Below are 20,068 nucleotides of genomic sequence, written 5' to 3' on the forward strand. Positions count from 1 at the left end.
TCATTTAAAAGAAAAAAAGCTGCTTCACGCATGTGATCAAAGAATTTCCCAGCTGCTTTTCTCGCTCTGTCGCCAAATGCAGCATGATCAGAAAATCACTCTTTCTTCTCTCAGCTATTCAATTCGTTCAGCCGTTTGACCTGACCTAAACACTAAGTTTTGACCTGTAGATATACACCAAAAAAATATCAATTAAAAACATAGCTGGCACATTGCCAGAAAATAGCCGTAATAGCTTCGTATACACTCAGTCTCGTTTTACTAAATGCGGAGATTTAATATTTTGATAAAGAATCTCGTTAATTTATTGCTATTCCTATTTCCTATTAGCTGCTCATAAACACCCTTCAATTAGAGTGACACGCACTCACTTGACCTAATCTATTTGAATCAAAGTGAGGAAACTTAAATTTCAGAGTGAGGAAGTCAATTCTGAGAGTGAGGTAAGTCAAGTGTGCCCAACAACTTAATCTCGCTAATAAACAAAAAGCTCAAATAGGAGTGAAAAATGACGTCACGCACGCAATTTAGTTGAAATTGCACGAACGAATGAAAAAAAAGCAGATTTGAAGTGATTGTGACGCCATATGGTCGTAACAAAATTTTTGACGGCAAAATAAAAACAAAAAACCAAGAGAAGGCCAGTAATAGCTATTAAAAGGACGCGCCACCAATACTCCTCTTTCTATCGTAAAAAGACCGCATGACTAATATAATTGTTTATTACTTATATAACTTTATTTGAGAGCAATTAAAAACTCTCTTCGATCCGCTTTCCAAATTTATTCAGGATTTCCTGTATCAAATTCATTCAAACAACGTTAATTTAGAAAATGACACTCCTTTAATACTCTTCGATTCTTAAGTCAATGAGTCCCAATGAGTCCAATAATAGCTTCGCTATCACTTCGCAGCTAAAAATAGTAATATTGAAGAGTTTACTAACAGTTTAGGGTGTAGCACCAGTCCCCGGACACTCTTCTTGTGATTGGTCAGTGTCGCCCTGCACTTTCCAGCCGCCAGATCCCACAGTTTAATTGTGGAATCGTGACTAGCTGTTATCACTTGAGGCTCAGCCGCCTGACACTTCACACTTGACACGGTGTTTGAATGCCCTATAAAGAATCAAACTTTTTTTTACTAACTATTGCCTTTCACAGTGCATAAATCTCTCTTAGCAATTGTTAACAAAACATTTTGTAACCTTGTGCAGGTAATGACCATCAAAAACATAGCTAGCAAATTGCCAGAAAATAGCCGCAATAGTTTCATAGATCAGTAGTTTCAATAAGAAGGCAAAAAATACAGACCGAAAAAGAAACTTATTCTTTTCATTAAGGGCTGAGATGTTAAATTTTGATTAAGAATCTGTATGATTTATTGCTGTTTCTATTTGTTGCTCTTAAATAATCTTCAATTAGAGTGACAAGCACTCATCTGACCTTATCTCTTTGAATTAAAGCAAAGAAAAGTCAATTTCAAGTGAGGTAGTCATTTTTGAGAGTGAGGTAAGTCAAGTGTGACCAAAAATTTATCACGCGAATGAACAAAAAACTCACTCCACTAAGAGTGAAAAATGACGTCACGCACGCAATTCAGTTGAAATCGCAAGAACGAATGAACAAAAAGTGGCTGTGACGTCACATGGTCGTAACAAAAATCTTGACGACGAAATAAATTTAAAAAAACCAAGAGAAGGCCAATAATAGCCTCAGCTATCGCTTCGCGGCTATTAAACAAATAAGAAGTCCTTATCATTAATATATACCATAACAAGGCTGCAAATACTAAATATAACGCACTATAAGTCTGGCAAATTGCTTTCAAATGACGAGCCAGGGGTGCATAACTGCAAAAATTCGTTAACTAGGCCAGCGGCGCAATCAATATGGCGAGTACAATATAAGTATGAGTATTAGGGGCAATCGGAATTTCAAAAATTGCAAAATTGTCCTCTTTAGCCTTCTTCTAAAGGCCATCTTCTTTCATAGCAATATTTGATCGCTGCTGATCAACTACAGAGCAAAAATGAAGCTTTGGGTTTCTTTACTGTGAACTGCGGGTTACACGAGCTATTAATGACGACACCAAGACCAAACATAGCGATATTGAGCCAATAAAATGTTTAAAAAATGTGAAAAATGACAAATCAAAAAGTCGTTTGGTTCTGGAATTCTACGCACGCCAAAACTTCACTTTTTCTGACCTGATAAAGAGTGAATACAAGCTTTAGTCCTCATGTCCCAAATCCTAGTAGTAGCATCACGACCGCAGGTTGCCAAAACATCAATTGTAGGATGCAAGTCAATAGCGTAAACTCCACTTAGATGGCCATGATAGTGTCTCGTGGCTTTGTTCTGCTCTAAGTCCCAACATTTGACCATTTTGTCCTCTCCGCAGGAAAAGAGGTACGGCTGTCGAGGACTGACGACGAGACCTCGCACTGCGCTGATATGACCAGTTAAGGAAAGTCGAAGCTTGCCCGAAGCTAGATCCCAGATCTGAAGAAAAAGAAATTTAGACTCGATATCGAGTATTAAACCGAAATGTGTTTTTTCCATACTCCCCACATTATGGTATGATTACAGTCGGGGGGGGGGGGGGGGGTGTAAAGGAACTATCTAGAAATTCAACTAAATGTAACTATCTAAATAAGCATGTCAATCTTTTGACACAAATGAAGCATAACCGACTAAAGTCGAGCGAATTACTCAAAATACCGGCGAGCAGTTGGATTTGTCACTAGCTAGCGGCACGGCTGAGGCTAGATTTAGCTTTAGGGGTGCTTCATACTTCAGCAGAAGCTGTTCACAAATTGAACTATGAGATGTTAATGACTACCTTGATGGTTCTGTCTGCACTTCCAGTACAAAACCAGTCGTTTGTGGGATCCACAGCTATAGACCTGACCCAACCCAGGTGGCCACTGATAACCTAAAACAAATGATCAAATCACAACCAGCTGCTTAATATTGTTGTAACAATCAAAAAGCGCGCATTATAAATTTGTAATTTATGATGATTTAAGTATGATGATAAGTACTTAAATGATGTCCTTTCGGAACGCATTTGAAGTACTAAAAAGTGAACTGAGTAGTAAGTAAATACTGTCTCAAGAGAGGGGGGGTTATCCTAGACGGAAAGGGATTAAGGGGATTAGGCTGCCTTGAAACTCATTTTTCCGTCATGACAACCCTAGCGACGGTTGATTTGAAAGCTATTCACGAAATTTACAAGGAATTGAAAAAGGATTATTCTCAATACGGTGAAAGGTTTGTTTATTTCTTGGCAACATGTCAGTAGTTGGATCCTGAACTCGATTTGGATATTGCGATGAAAATGAGACCTTATGGTGGACTGATTGGTATTGATAATTCTTCTCTGGACAAGTATTCAAGTCTTACAAAATTTTGAGGTTACATGCTATACTTCACGACGCTTCAAGTTTTGTCTTTGAATATAGTGAAAAAGGGCCGGGCTATTCGTATGTCCTACCCTGTCCAGTGACAAACGAGTACCTTTGTCACGTGACAGGACGTGCCTTCTGTCTATATGGAAAAACTTTTAAAAGCAATTTATTCAGTTTGCTGGAATGTTGAAATCACGACCAGTTGTTCTTGATTTTGAAGGCTTTCGACATAAAAAGTCTGGTTTTATTATCAAAGAACTAACTGTTTCGACAGAAAATTATTGTGATAATGTCATTTTTACCCCCAAGGTTACCCCCAACATACTGTCTTCGAGTGAGAGACGATCATACAGTTGGGTGTCAAAATATCTCCATGGTTTGAATTGGGAGAGTGAAGATTATCCATATTGTTTGCAACAAATTTTTGAGAGCATAGCACTCCGATTTCCCTTGGCAACTTTTTATGCAAAGGGAACAGAAAAAACAGAAACTCTTCAGAAACTTCTCAAGAAGGACGTTATCAATTTAGAGATTTTATTATGCCCAAAAATTGAAAATTTGAAATTTTTTCACTGAACGATAAGAGCCTTCAAGCTGAAATAAGACAAAGAATTGAAAAGAACAACGTACAGTCAATTGGTTTCAGAGACAAAACTGACAGAGTAAATGCGAACTACACAATTACTTTTATTAATGATAATCAAAACTCACAATTTGTAACTTATGAAATTTATATGAAATAACCAAATTTAACTTTTTTAAAAAGAATTTATTTTGAAATGAGTAAAGCAGAGGATCAGTTAGATACGGGCGGGGCAATAGCTGACTTAGTGTTTGATGATAATCATCATGAAAGACGATCATGGAGGTTTTGTAATTCAAGGATATTACGATCAGAAGTTGTTTATTTTACACAAAATTTCATTATAATTTTTCTCATAATATTTTCTCTCGTAAAACTTGTGTTTTTCCAGCTGGAATGTGAAGAGTCTACATTTTGGTTTTCTCTTCTTTCTTGTACAGTTGGATACGCTCTTCCCAACCCAAAATTATGAATAAAATCATTTCAACAACTGACCGGTTGTTTATGGCCGTTTGCGGTCCGTCATGTTGCGGAAAAACAGAGCTTTTTTTCAGAATGTTACTCGAAAACACTTTTTCTCCAAAGTTCCTCTCGATTTTTAATTTATACCAACATGAACAACCCAAATTTAAGTCAATAGAGACAAAATTAAACATACAATTTACCAAATTTTCAAGCTTCGATTTGATATCGGAGCTTGAAAACTGTCTGTTGGTGTTTGACGATTCATGCGAAGAAATGTTCAATGACAAAGAGTTTTCGAAATTGGCTAGAGCAGGACGTCACAAAAACAGTGTAATTTACGTAAAACACAATTTATTTAAGCAAAGTAAATGGTCACGAACTAATGATCTTAATACAACACACATTTTATTCAAATCACCCCGTGACATTCAACAGATTGATTTAATTGGTCGACAGCTTAATAACACGCAATTTTTGAAAGATAGCTACGAGCTAGCAACCAAACAACCCTTTGGTCATTTACCGATCGATCTGGATCCAAAAACAGCGGACGTTTTACGTTACTGCTCCAATATTGTTCCACCAGGACCATCCGTTTTTTACCGTCCCCCAGCTAAAGCTGTTATAACGAATTTGAGTAATGAGAGAGAAAGAGCTTTGAATGCTGCGGCGAATGTTAGACATCGGACATAAAATCAAGAACTAATCAAGTCGGCACCAAATAGTTTTATTAACTTTCTTTGCGAGTGTTTGCTTAATGTTGTCAACGGTAACGTCCCCGTTAAAAAAACTTTGATACAAGGCCAGGAAAAATCATTTAAAAAACTTTTATCAAAACAAACAAATTTAGAAAATAAAAGGCAGATTTTTGCGAAAAACACGGTTCTTTTGAAAGGTATTGCTCTCTCGTGCTACCTTCATCTAAGGAAGTGAGAACGTATACTGAAGAATTTATTTTAATTCCCAAAAGAATGTTCATGTCAACGCAACCGGCAAAAAGTGAAATCTTTGATAATCCTGTTTACAAACAGAAAGCCACGCAATTGTCTCTCATTCAAAGGAACATGTTTCAAAAACCGGAAAAAGTGAAAAAGAGGATGGAGCAGTCCAGACAGAACCCAGCATAAATGTTGCAACAGTCCATGAGGAAAAAGAGGAGCCCATGAGTGATGACAGTGAAACTGAACCTATTGTCAAAAAAAGTACAACTACAACGTTTCAGTCAATAATGAGAGATTTGGGAGTGATGGAGAAAAACAAAATCGCAAGAGTAGAAATCATTCTCAACAAGATATTAGAATCCCCGACGGTATCCATTGAAGATCCAGGTGGTATCATTCATATTAATAACCAACCACTTGGCTTAAAAGCGTCAACTTTTTTGTATAACACACAGCAGTCAACAAAGAAAATTGATATTCAAAAATATTCTAGAGCGTTATTAGCTCTCGAACTTTCACCTCATTTAGTGTCAAATACCTATGCCAAACAGCTCTTTGAAGCATCTGAAAGCCAAGAAGACATTTTTGCAAGCCCACGAGGACAATCAGGAAGCGATTATCAAGTTACCAACCAAACAAAAACGTGCACAAGAAAAAGAGACGGCAAAAGACGAGACCAAACAGCAAAATTGGTCTTACTTCTTCTGAGAAAAAAACGTTAGATCAACTGTATTTGAAGGGACCTGCATCGTTTGGAAACCCAACGCGATTAAAAACCCAAAGAAAATTATCGTTTGGTAAAGTTAAGACATAACTGGAAACCAAGCCATCTTTTACAAAATATCGCCCAATTCGTTTACGATTTCCTAGACTTAAAGTAATAGTAAAAGACATAAATGAAATTTGGTCCGTTGACTTGGCTTATGTGGATAAACTAGCAAAATACAACAGAAATGTTAATTATTTATTGTTTGCGGTCGACTGTCTTTCCAGATACCTTCGTGTGGAGCCCTTAAAAACGAAGTATGCAACGGAAACTGCCTCGGCCTTTAAAAAATGATAAAAAACAAGCAACCACAAAAAGTGTGGGTTGATGATGGTACACAGTTTCTTGGAGCCTTCAAAACCTTATGCAACAAACGAAAAATTCATTTATACAGCACTCTTAGTGAAAAAAAAGTCTGCATTCGCAGAGAGGAACATTCGATCACTAAAAAAACATTATCTACAAGTACCTTGAAGAAAAGTGGACATACTCCAACATTGATAAACTGGATCAATTTGTGAAAACAATTAACTCACGGGTCAACCGCGTAACCAAACTTGCTCCAAATAGAGTCACTAAAAAGGATGTTCCACGACTTGTCTCTTTGAGCGCTCAAACAATCAAATTTCAGAGACCCAAAATTTACGTTGGAGATTTCGCTAGAATTGTCAAAAAAGACGAAGCCTTCAATAAAGGGTATAAACAATCTTTCAGCGACGAGGTATTTGAAGTCGAAAGCTTAGCAACCTTCAATCCACCAACGTATTCACTTATTGATGCAAACGGTGACAAAATTGAAGGCAAATTTTATCAACCAGAGTCACAGCTTGTTCGTATAGAGAAAAATGAGTTAAACCGTTTCACTGATGAATTCACTGTGCACGTTATTTCATCTGCTTCAATGGAAATTTTTGACTCTAATACCCTCAGTTCATTTCGAAACTTTTTCAAAGATGAAATTCAACTTGCTGGTGACTGGAGAGTAGCGCTCAGTGAGATCATTTTCCCCACAAAAAATGAGCATATTGTAAATGGAGACATGGTAGTATATAGCTTAAAAGGGTACGAAGACAGCCAGAAAAGGGCTACTGAAGCCAATGTGATCTCTTGTCCTTATAACGGGGAGAAATTGTCTATCAAGACGGAAACATATAATTCAGTTGTTGACATACTAACTACTATCAAACGAACTGTTGGACTACCAAACTTTTCATTCAGAGAGATCAAGAAAACTGGAAAGTTTGAAATTTTGATGGGGAAAACGAGGGAATTACTATCCCAAGTAAAGAAATTCCGAGCATTATCGGTTTTTCGGGCATTCCAGATGGCAGTGGAGTACACTAGCGTACAAAATGAAAAGCGCAACATTAAACAGACTAAGGAAGAGTGATAAAACGGCAGCATACTATGGAGAATTTCCCGTTGATCTTTGCTCAGGAAAGCATTTAATTTTTATATATATGAATATTATTGAGTACCAGTACGTTGGTGATAAAAAAGCCCCCTTGCTTTGAGTCATTGATTCAAAACAACGTCTGAAAAGCGGTGTGTCTGCGAGCTTGAACCAACTCATCGAATTGTTTTTTCCAATTTAGATCACAAAAAACTCTTATCAAACACTATACAATCAATATCGATTGAGCTTCGCACAAACGGGAGAATTGGTTCCCTTTTCGGGAACCGGTAAAGTCATTTTAACCCTTCAGTTCAAAAAATTTTCCAATTATCATGGACTCTTATTACGCTAACCAAGCAACATCCTTACCACATTTCTGTGGCCACTACAGGCAAAGAGGCAGCGGTTTTGGTGCACTAGCTGCGGGAATTGGGCGGGTTACTTTACCCCTAGCTCGACGTTTCATTCTTCCTACTGCAAAACGTATTGGAAAAGAACTTTTAAGGCAAAGTGTTCCAGAGTTGTTAGACGTTGTCGGCAGTAAAAAATCACCCAAACAAGCACTCAAAAATACAATAAGCAACACTGTTAAAAAACAAATAGGGGGATCAAGACTTCGGCAACAAAGAAAAACGATTAGGAGTCGCCCAAAAAAATCACCAAGAAATATATTAACCAAACAAAAGCTGGTCATTTCAAAGCGAAAACTTCCAAAGAAGTCGGTCTGATTTCTTCTCTCAAGTTAAATATGATCGCTAACCTGTTACCAAACGAAGCAACGCATAGATCCTTGGATCTGTTTGAGAAACCAGCGCTCTTGGTGACTGTCGATGGTAGTTTTTGTCAAAAATTGGGACCTGTTAATAGTCCTGATGGACCCATGTTAGAGTTCGAGGTAACTGGTGACCGTAACAACTTTATTGATTTACAGAAGTTGTTTTTGGAAATCAAATGCAAAATTGTTCAGTCTTCGGGAGCTGATCTCAAATATGACGGGACAGCTACTGCTGACACTGCTAGAACCGATGCTCCTTACTTTTGCAATAATGTGTTGCATTCACTGTTCTCCGAATGCAGTGTCAGCCAACGGATTGAACACCTAACGCAAATGGAAATTACGCACACAAGAGTTTTAAATAAACTGAGTTCTCACATAACAAAGATGCAAAGAACACTTGGTTGGCACGTCAAGGCTATTCTTACGAAGAAGATCCATCTGCAATAAAAGCAGCGGAAATTGCTCGAAGAAAAAACTCAGTCCGAGAGTCTGCAGAATGCACTTTTTATGGTAAAGTAGCGGTAGATTTTTTCACATCTGATAAACATTTGCTCAGTGGTGTGACACTTCGTATTGCATCCAGAAGATCTATTGATGATTTTGTTATCGTTTCTGTGGTACGGAAGTACCCGTCAGGAACTGAAACAAAGACTCACCTACTATTATAAACACTACTAACACCCATATATTATTATACTATCAACCCATTCGGGAATCTGTTCAAACTTTAGTTCATTTCATTCAGTCTCAATCACTTGATGACTCAATTCCGTTGTACGCAGTAAACTTTCTATCACTTGTCTTAACACCTATGTAAATTCTAACATCTGTACACAGCGATGACAGGTATTGTCTGGTCTCGCCTTTATCTCTCTAAGCCGTGAACTTATTCACCGCTTTCTGCCTGAATCGTGAACGAAAATAGTTGAATTGCGAAAGTTTTAGAACTGCTCTTTTATTCATCTTGACATGCCGCAGTCAGCAATAGCTAAATCCCCAATAGGGGTAACATTATATTGGGACAACGGACCACAACCAAATATAGTGTGGGAAAAATGGTTTGAAACAGTAAAACTGGCCATAACAGCCAAGGAAAATATACAAGTAGTAAAACTACTTAGACCCAGACCACAAAACGCAGAACTCGATTACCCACACGAGCCCCTTTATGAACCTCCCACATCAGACGAAACAACAGCCAAGAAAAGGCAACGAGAACAGCGCACCATTAAAAGAAAAGTTGACTGGCAAAATCAATGTTTAGCAGTGGAAGACAAAGGCCCCTACATAGACAACACCCCGTGGGACGAGGCCGACACAAAAATAAAAAGCCTCATTTACCTTTCCCTAGGCCAAGAGGCTACGAACATTTTTCACCAAAGAAATCCCCACACGGAAATGTCAAAATGCACAACAGATGCATTTGTCGAACAATTAAAGGAAACATCTAAAGAAGTGAGAAACGAAACATTTGACCGCTTCCAATTCTTTAACTGTAAACAAGAACAAAACGAATCACTGGAAAAATTCCATTCAAGAATCAAACAAAAAGCAGCACTTTGCAATTGGGAAGTCCTAGAAGATAGTCTAGTAAAAAGCATCTTCATTCAAGGCATGAGAAACCCACAAATTCAAATGGACCTATTATCGGAAGACCGGGACCCGATCGGAACACTACAAAACGCACTGGCAAGAGAAAGAGGCCAAGAAAACCAACAAAAGATGACAAACACAAGCAGATGGCAATTCGAAATGAATCCACAAGGACCCTCAGACGTACAATACATAAGACGCAACAATACACAATACAGACAAAACATACAACAACGCACAGGTATACTACAAACTCCAAAATCAGGACCAATCCCAGACTGCTGGAAATGCGGATACAAATTTATACCCGGGCATCTTAGTAATTGTCCAGCAAAAAACGAGATATGCAGGATTTGCAAGAAAATAGGCCACTATGCCAAAATGTGCAGAGCTGAAATGCCACCCCGACCAACACAAAAACCACCAATCAGAAACAATACACAAAACAGAAGCACAGCATCGACTATTCAAAACAACAATTACCACCCAAATTCAAGAAGAGTAAGAAACATTAAAACAACTTCTACAGAGGACTTATCAAATGCAGAAAGCAACAAATCAGAAGAAGATGAATCCATCGACCCAGAGAGCGCATGCTACATAAGAGAAATGATGGACGACTGGAACACAATCAATCTAGTTAAATGAGACTGGAAACAAACAAAGGTTAACATGATAAATAAAACCCAAATGGGAGAATATTGGTTAGAGACCCAATCGGGAAAATGTAAGATACATTGGCTAGTCGATACAGGAAGTCCAAGAAGCTTCATATCACAACAAACAGCAAACAATTTGATAAACAAAATCGGTAAGGAAATACAAAACAACACACCCAAACTAGGAGAATTTCGATGCTTCAACAAGAATAAAATTAAAATAATCAGCACACTCAAGATACACCTCTCGCCAGGAAACTCAGTAGCAAAAGATTGTGAAATACTGGTAGTGCCACACAACACCGTGAACCTACTGGGCAGGGACATACTACAAAAACTGGGGATCCACCTGACACAAACAAAACAAGGTGAGAAAACAATTAATTTCATCAATCCGGACCAAAAACAAATAACAAAATTTTCAAAAATTTCCCACACCTATGCACCCGTTTGGGAAAATCAAAAAACCACATAGCCAAATCAACATTTAAGCAATATTTCAAACCAACACAACACAAAGGAAGAAGGGTACCCATCCACCTAAAAGACAAAGTCGAAAAAGAACTAAGAAAACTAATAGAAGACAAACAAATAATTAAATTAGAAAATTTCTCAGACGAGTATTTCATAAGCCCGGTAGTAATCACGGTCAAAAGTGACAACTCTATCAAAAAAGCACTCGATTCAAAAGAACTAAACGAAGCAATACACAAAAACAAATATCAAATGCAAAGCATTGACCACCTAATGGACACTATATCCAAAAAAATAAGCGAACAAAAAAACAATCCAGGCACATTTTACTTCTCCAAAAATTGATTTAAAATACGCATACAGCCAAATCCCACTACACAAAGACACACAAAAACACTGCAACTTCAATATCCTGGGCGGAAACGCCACAGGAACATATAGATTCATCAATGGCTTTTACGGACTCAATGACATGCCTGCAACATTTCAAAAAGCAATAGACTATACATTAAACAATATAAATTCATCACACGCATTTTTAGATGATATTATAATTATCACCAGAGGATCCCTAGACAATCATGAAAAAGAAATAATGAAAGTACTATCTAGACTAAACAAAGAAAATCTAGCCATAAGCCTTCATAAATGCGAATTTGCCCAAACGGAAACCATATGGCTCGGTTACAGAATAAGCCCGAACGGGATAATCCCAACCGAAAAGAAAACAAAATCCATCTCAGAAATGGACCCACCTCACACGTTAAAACAACTTAGATCATTCATGGGTAGCATACACCATATGATAAAATTCATTCCCAACCTAGCAGAATTAACAGCACCCCTGAGACCATTATTATCAACGAAAAACAGCATAAAAAGTTCCAAGCTAAAATGGTCAAGCGAACATGACTTAGCATTCAATAAAATCAAAACCGCAATAACACATATCGAAAACAAGCACTTCGACACAGCAAAACCCACACGGGTCAGATGTGACGCAAGTAAAAATGGACTTGGAGCGTGCTTAGAACAATATTTACATAACAACTGGTACCCAATAGCATACGCTAGCAGATTCCTAAACAATAATGAACAAAAATACAGTACCAACGAATTAGAATTACTAGCGGTCGTATGGTCATTAGAACATTTCAAATATTACCTATACGGCTCCAAATTTGAACTCCAAACAGATCACCAAGCACTCCTTTTGGCCCTAAAAAACAACAGGGGAAACAAAACATACCAAAGCCGCCTGACCCGTTGGGTAGACAGATTACTACCTTTTCACTTTACAGTACAACACGTACCAGGAAAAAACATGGGATTCGCAGATTACTTTAGCAGATATCCGATCTTTCCAGCACCCCAACCGCTCGAGAGCGACAAAAATTATGTAGTAAATTTAAAAAACACATTTAAATACACATTAAAGAACGCGCTAAGAATTTCAACCAATCAGAATGCGCAAACAATAAAGCACATAAAGCATGACGTAAGAAAGACTAGTAAGCAAAGCAAACGAAGCAAACACGCTTTTTGCCAAAATTCTTGTTCAAATCAGTCGCACTTGTACAATCACTCTAACTCTTCTTTACTTTACATTTCTTTACATTCTTCAAAAACAATTCCACATTCAAATTCCTATAATTCACATTTCCATCAAACTTCAACTTCAAATCATCCCACAAATTCCAACGTATTCGTTTGTACCCGAAATAAACCATATTCTAAAACCTTTAATAAGCCAATCCATAATCGCCCCCGAGTCAAAAAGATGAATCCTCTTCAAGAAAACACTACCGTAAGCAACCAACCCCAACAATTAGACCCCCCAAGATCAGTTACTATCGCAACACAAACAGATATTGACAATAACTTAGGAAAAGGAATAACCCCTCTAGATCCCACTCGAGTAAAAAACCCCTTCGATAACACCCAATCGGAAAACAACAACCCATTATCGAATTTACACAAAGTAATGAACGAAAATTTTATATCAGAAGCGATAAAACTAGATAACCAGAGCAATAGGATCCGCAAAATGATCCAAAACCAGGACTGGCTCGCACTAAAACACTATTCCCGCTATTGGCATACACTCAAAAAGGACCTATCCGTAAATGAAAACGGCTATATCCTTTATGACGGCTAACTTTATATACCTCCTAATTTACGCGATATTGCACTACAATCAATCCACAAAACCCATACGGGACAGGCGGGAATGATGTACATGGCGCAACTTATCTGGTTTCCCCGCATACACCGGGAGATCGTCATAATGGCACAAAGATGCAAACCGTGCACAGCCATTGGTAAGAACTTAAAGTCAATTATTCCAAAAAATAAACACACACATCTAAACAATCTACAAGAACCTAATGAAGAAGTACAAATAGACTTCACAGGACCAACACTAGACAATAACAAAGATACTTACATTCTAGTCTCGGCAGACAGATTTTCTAGACACCCCCACGCAAAGGCATACCAAAATTGCAACACCGAAACAGCAATTGAGTTTCTTAAAAGTTACATGACATTCCACGGTATACCAAGATCACTAAGATGCGACCAGGCACAGGCATTCAAATCTAAAAACTTCGAAATTTTCTGCAAAGATAACAACATTAAATTAATCCTAGCCCCAGCAGGAGATCACAGAGGGACTGGACTAGTTGAACGTATGATACAAACAATAAAAAGACGACTCTCGGCAAAAAACAGATCCCAAATGGGACAAAGAAACATTAGCCGATAAAATCACACACAAAATAGAAAACATTAGACTGATCCCCAACACAACAACACGCATCACTCCGTTCGAAGCACACTTTGGCAGAACAGCAAACACACAGTTAACAAACATACTAAAAAAGCCAAACCACAAAAACTTATCATACAATAAAATAAAGAATTTCCATTTAGACAAGAAGAAACTGAAGCAGGCCATGCTGAGCGAGGCAGGCATCGGGAATCAAGACTCTGACTCTGAGCCCCATCTGGACATACAATACCAGTCTCCCGGCGCCGAATCAGACTCAGACGAAGAACCCCTGGCCACAAAACGCGCACCTACGGCGCAAAAATGTAAGACCATTTCTCCCATAAAAATCGTACCCGACAAACTAAGCATTACATTTGGAGATAAAACATCAGTATTAGTAAAATCAAGAAACCAAGTAGCAAAAAAAAACAATAATGCGCAGAGTAAAGGAACCACGAGGCACACTTAAACCCCTATGGAATATAATCCCGGACGGGACAATAACAAATTACACACCCCACACAATCACAATCGACACACCAAAAAGAAAAGATACAGTAATCAGAAAAAGCGACATAGCCATAGCCACTGAAACAATCCCAAATAAACCTAGACTGATAGACTTCGTAGCGTGCGAGACTGTCGGCGAATATAAGAGAAATAAAAAATTAAGAAATTCTATTTAGATGAGAAGAAACAAAAAGAAATGGGCAGCGGAACAGTCAACACAACAACAGGATGAACCCCAACTGGGCACAAGCAGACAAACACAACAAGCCGCCACCAAGAAAGACACCACAACGAAACAAAAACAAAAACAAAGGAAGGGCAAAGCAGGAAGCCCCAGAGGAAAAGCACAGCAGCCCACAAAAAGAACACACGTTCCACAATTCGAAGCCAAATCAAAACAGGCAGCACTAGCCCAGTCAAAACTCGAACAAGCGAAACGAAGGCAACAACGATACTCCTCCATTGTAAGCACTGATCTTGACAGGTGGAACAACTCGGATACTGTAGAAGTCATCAATCTAGTATCCGACTCGCCATTACACAGCCCGATAACAATCGTCACTTCAAGTTCGCCGAAAGACTTTATGCACACACCTAACAAAGGCCGAGGATCCGTTGAGCGAATTGTGCAAAAACTACCCATAAACAAAGACAACATGAAAGAAACTCCATCCGCACCAGTTCGGAACATAGAGCAGCTTATACAACAAACACAAAACATAAGCACGGAACCCACCCGAGCCATTCAACAACAACAGCAACCAACAATTACACAGATCAGCCCCAACATAGAAGACGAGGTACCGGTCATCATCCTCATAGAGTCGGACAGCGACCACAACATCATGCCAGAGGAACCACTAACAGCGCCAATGACTGCAGCACAAGAACCCCCACCCACGGAACCCACAAGGATAGCAAACAAGGATACCAACATCTCCATAGAGCACTCACTGTCTGACGACGAGAGATGCAGGAACCCGGATCATAGTGATAGCCCGCAGTCGAGCTACAGCACGGCCCCTTCGGAAATCCCGCACCGCACAACCCTAGAACAGAGCCCCATTTCATCATTGGACCCAGAAGACGTTGACCACCTCAATCATATTTTCGACATATAAATGCCGAAAAATTGGAAAAGGCGGAGTGTGGTACGGAAGTACCCGTCAGGAACTGAAAAGAATCACCTACTATTATAAACACTACTAACACCCATATATTATTATACTATCAACCCATTCGGGAATCTGTTCAAACTTTAGTTCATTTCATTCAGTCTCAATCACTTGATGACTCAATTCCGTTGTACGCAGTAAACTTTCTATCACTTGTCTTAACACCTATGTAAATTCTAACATCTGTACACAGCGATGACAGGTATTGTCTGGTCACGCCTTTATCTCTCTAAGCCGTAACTTATTCACCACTTTTTGCCTGAATCGTGAACAAAAATAGTTGAATTGCGAAAGTTTTAGAACTGCTCTTTTATTCATCTTGACAGTTTCCGATGATGCTGCAAAACATTACAAGGTGAAAATTGTTGAAGCTAATTTGTACGTTCGCAAGATGACATTGAATGACGAGGTCGTGTCTACCAATAAAACCTTGCTTACTATCCCTGCTGCCCTTCCCTACTTTGAAACTTTGACAAGAACGTTTTTGGCTTCAACTGGTCTGCATATTTGAAAGCAAGAAGATATTTTTGCACGAGAGCCAATCCGAAGATTAGCCATTTGTCTCAATACAAACGAAGCTTTTTTGGGCAACACCATGCAAAATCCATTTCATTTTCAAAAATTTGACTGGGAACAGATATATATTTATCGCAACGGGTTAGCAATGGCTGATAGCCGAATATCTACAACTGATAACAAACGCCTTTATTTTAATACAATATCAGATTAAGCCTATATTGACAATGGACACGGATTAAGTCTGTCAGACTATCCCAACCATTTTATAATGGTATTTGATCTGACTAGCACCCAACAAGCTTCTCATGACTTCATACATCCGGAGCTAACAAACTGTTCCATATCTATCGAGTTGAAGTTTTCAGCGGCCTTACCGACCAACATTGAAATTTTTATCATTGGAGAAAAAGCTAGTACAATTTTTGTTGATACTGCGCGACGAGTGTCAAAAACCATATTCTAACAAACTGATGGAAGAAGACGAAATTAATGGTTTAATTCAGAGATGTCAAAAACTAAAGCACAAATTTCGAGGTGTATTTGCAGCAGACAATTTTCCTTTAAAACTGAAATCAAACACTTTTTTAATAGTAAACGCACCAAAATCTCAAAGTCCTGGCACGCACTGGCTCCTCATTTGTAAAAAAGCAACCATCTTCTGTTTGCTGATCTCCTTGGACGATCCTTGTCTTCATACAAGAATGTTTATCAACGACTTGGAAAAAATAATGTACAGTTTCACCAATTACTTGCACACCAACCAATTCAAAGTCAAAACTCAGAATTTTGCGGACTCTTTTGTATTTTTTTTGCTCATATAATATTTGATAATAGAAAAATTGTAAATTGTAGTGATTTTCAATTGATTCGCTTTGCTCTTCAAACGATGCTCTAACAAAATAACATTGAAATAAGTTTTTTTAAAAACTGAATTTTTTTCTTAAAATACAAGACGAACAAATAGTAAATCAGAATCTATGTTTAGTTTTCCAAAACCACTCATAAATATATCCATAATCTGACAAAAAGCACCAGAATGAGGACCACTCAAAATTGATTCCACTCTTTTCAAAGTTTCACTACTAAATTGATCAGTTTCAGTTTTCGAAGAAATTGTAGAACACGTAAAATTGTGAATTGTTTTCTGTGGTACAATTGATGTAGATCTTGCCAATGTTTTTGAGATTCCGCTAGTGACCGCTGTGGATTTTGGTAGCTTTGTTGCCGCTTTTGCCAAGGGTGGAAGTCGCTTGCGTACATTTCTTAAATCCATTTTCTCTCCAGATTTGTTATTAAAGTCAACGGCAAGCTGTTATTTTGAAAATGTCTCTCCTTTAAATTCCAGACTCGTTAAAGTTGAAAATAAGTGTCTGAAGGTAGTGAAGAGACAGGGAACTGCAAAAGTTTTGATTGGCTTCATGGTCTCAACATCTATTGCACTCTCAATCAGAACGTGAAAATGGTTAGTGGGTAACTGACAAAATTCAGACTCAAAATGAGGACACACAGCATAGTTATTCGAAGCTGTTAAGTTTGGCTTTTCGTCAGCAATAAAAAACTTGAACTGCTTTTGAAATTGTTTGAAATAGTTGGGAGATCGCTCAAACATTGCTTCCACCATCTTTACTACACTGATCAAATTTCTGCTTCTTTGCTGGGGGTGGTTTTGATGGGGAATCTTGCGTTGCAGAATCACGTATTTTTTCTGCTTTTTTGACTAAATTTCCAAACTCTTCTCGAGTCAGAGAAATTCTCTGTTCAAACTCGTAATCCTCGGCCGCTTTCTTGAACAACTTTAGAAACACATATGTTCCGGTTCTCTCGTACGTTTTTAAAGTTGCCCTGACCAAACGCTTTTCAGTTTGGGAAATGTCAAAATAGCAATCACCAAACTGTGTGTCTTTTGAGGAAGTAAAAGGCATGGTAGGCAACTTGTTTTATCACTTTCAGTCAACAAACTGTAAATAACTACGAAGTTAGGAGGCGCGGCAAGTTGGGATCAAACCAATGTCGTCATTTTTTAATTAAATCCAAGTGATTGGTAAATACAATCTCAAGTACATGGCGTACTTGAGACTGTTCATTTTAGACTTTTATACGTATGTGACCTTAGATAATAGTTAATTAAAACCATACCTCTATAAACCATCAGAACATACTTGCGAACAAAGATAACAAGTACACGTGTTTTGAATACAAAGCAATAAATTTATCAGCACAACCCACACTTCTGTGTGGGAGAGAGTTAAACGTTAAAAGAGTAGGGACCCATGTATTTTACAAGTTGATTTAGAACAGATGTGACCCTAGATAGTATAGTGCAGAGACCACAACGCAATTTACATAAAACCAATACAAAACAGATGTGACCCCAAATTCCTCTGTAAAGGAACCACAGTGCGCCTAGTAAAAACCACATGCTATATATTATGAAACTAGGTGTGACTATGCTCCAATCATTTGTTTGGTCTTAGATAAGGTGAACCTTGCGAAACACTTGTTGGGAAAAAATTTTGTACTTGTGTTCATTTTCTTTTGCTCTTACTTAACAGTTAATTATTGAAACGAACTTGAACTTCAAAACAATGTCTGTGAAAATTCTTTCGGAGTCTGCTATCTCCTTTGAGAGAACTCTTGTTTACCAAACAGTGTTTGAAAATTTTGTCGTTCTGATACAACAGAAAAGAAAAAAACGATTTGTGGTACACTTACCAGCATTGTTTGATACCGAAGCTGTTTATTACCGCTATTGCTGCCCTACCGGAAAAAACGGAGCCGGCTGAATCCAGTATCATTACTTCTGGAGGACACTTACCACCAAAAACTATACCACAAATGCTTTCGACTGAAGAAATTTTACGGAAGAAGTGAGACGTATCTTGTACAGATACGACTGCGATTGTGTGCCCTTATTCGAGAATCAACTTGGCACATATCAAGCCTACAAAAATTTGGGTGATATATGGGGTGTCAAATCATCACCCTCCTCAACGGACAGTCAGCCACCGAGTGTTTCAGTCAGTGTTCAAACAACTCCTGCTGTGGATCCAAACCCAACTTTTACTCCAACCCCAAGCCCCTCACTCTTTGAGGATTTCCAGAGGAAGAACAAGATCTCTGACAATTTTGCAAATACAAGCCAGTTTGATGTCAATATTTTATCTGGTTCAAACTTTCAGACACCACAACAGCAAACAAATTCAGCCGATTTCAAGACACCCAATTGCGCGGAAACTCCAGTAGTATGCGCAGCACCAAAAAAACGAAGACAGGAAGACTCTAATGGACTTTTTTGAACTCTAAAAACTTATTTAATATTGAATTGTATTTCCTTTTGTGTGTCTTGTGTTACTATCTTTTGTGAATAGCTCGCTAATTGACACTCCTCTTTTAATCTTTTTTACACAGCTAGAAGACTTAAGAATCAGAATTTCACAAAAATGGACATGTTCAAACATGTTCACAAGAACAGCAGTGTTTAGTGAGACAAAGTTGAGAGAAAGTTTCGAAAATGGACAAGTTCAAACATGTTCAGAAGGTAATATATTACAGAAAGCAACCAAGCTTCTGATTGGTTGAGAGAAAATTTGTTGAGAAAGCTATTAAAATGTAAAATTAGGTTTGAACAAAAGCTTCAAAAAAAATGCATAAAGTCCTTATCAAACAAAAACCTCATTTAGCAAATCGTTCCTGGTATGCTGGTATAATACCTGCGCTCCTGTTGGTTATACCTTCAGGTGATAGTTAAACTAGCAAAACATCATTTTTTCAGCGATAAGGAGGAAAAAAAAGAAAATGAGATTTTTTCGGTTTTTTGCTGAATAAATTTTTTTCGACGGAACGAAAAATCAAAACCTGAACGTCATTACCAAGCGATTTTTAAGGGCTATCGATATGAATAAAAAAATAACCACATTTTTTTAAAAAAAAGTCACTATCAGACACTGCACTACAAAAAAGCTCATAGCGGTCGTCAATTTAAACTCAATCCTTCATGAGAAAATTAATCATTAATTAACAGCTAATT

General features: G+C 38.0%; 1 protein-coding gene across 1 annotated transcript in view; it reads right to left on the bottom strand.

The window, feature by feature from the left end:
• The window catches only part of LOC142352305 (pleiotropic regulator 1-like), a 52,443-nt gene that overhangs the window by 16,744 nt on the left and 15,631 nt on the right, over positions 1–20,068 (bottom strand). The window contains exons 4-6 of the mRNA XM_075404837.1: positions 2,842–2,934; positions 2,207–2,501; positions 947–1,115 (exon numbers count right to left, since the gene is read on the bottom strand). Of these exons, the coding sequence (XP_075260952.1) occupies positions 947–1,115; positions 2,207–2,501; positions 2,842–2,934 (557 nt within the window). The remainder of the gene's footprint in view (positions 1–946; positions 1,116–2,206; positions 2,502–2,841; positions 2,935–20,068) is intronic.

Source organism: Convolutriloba macropyga, chromosome 13, assembly GCF_964194025.1.
Source record: "Convolutriloba macropyga chromosome 13, txConMacr16.3, whole genome shotgun sequence".
In the NCBI taxonomy this organism is placed as follows: domain Eukaryota; kingdom Metazoa; phylum Xenacoelomorpha; order Acoela; family Convolutidae; genus Convolutriloba; species Convolutriloba macropyga.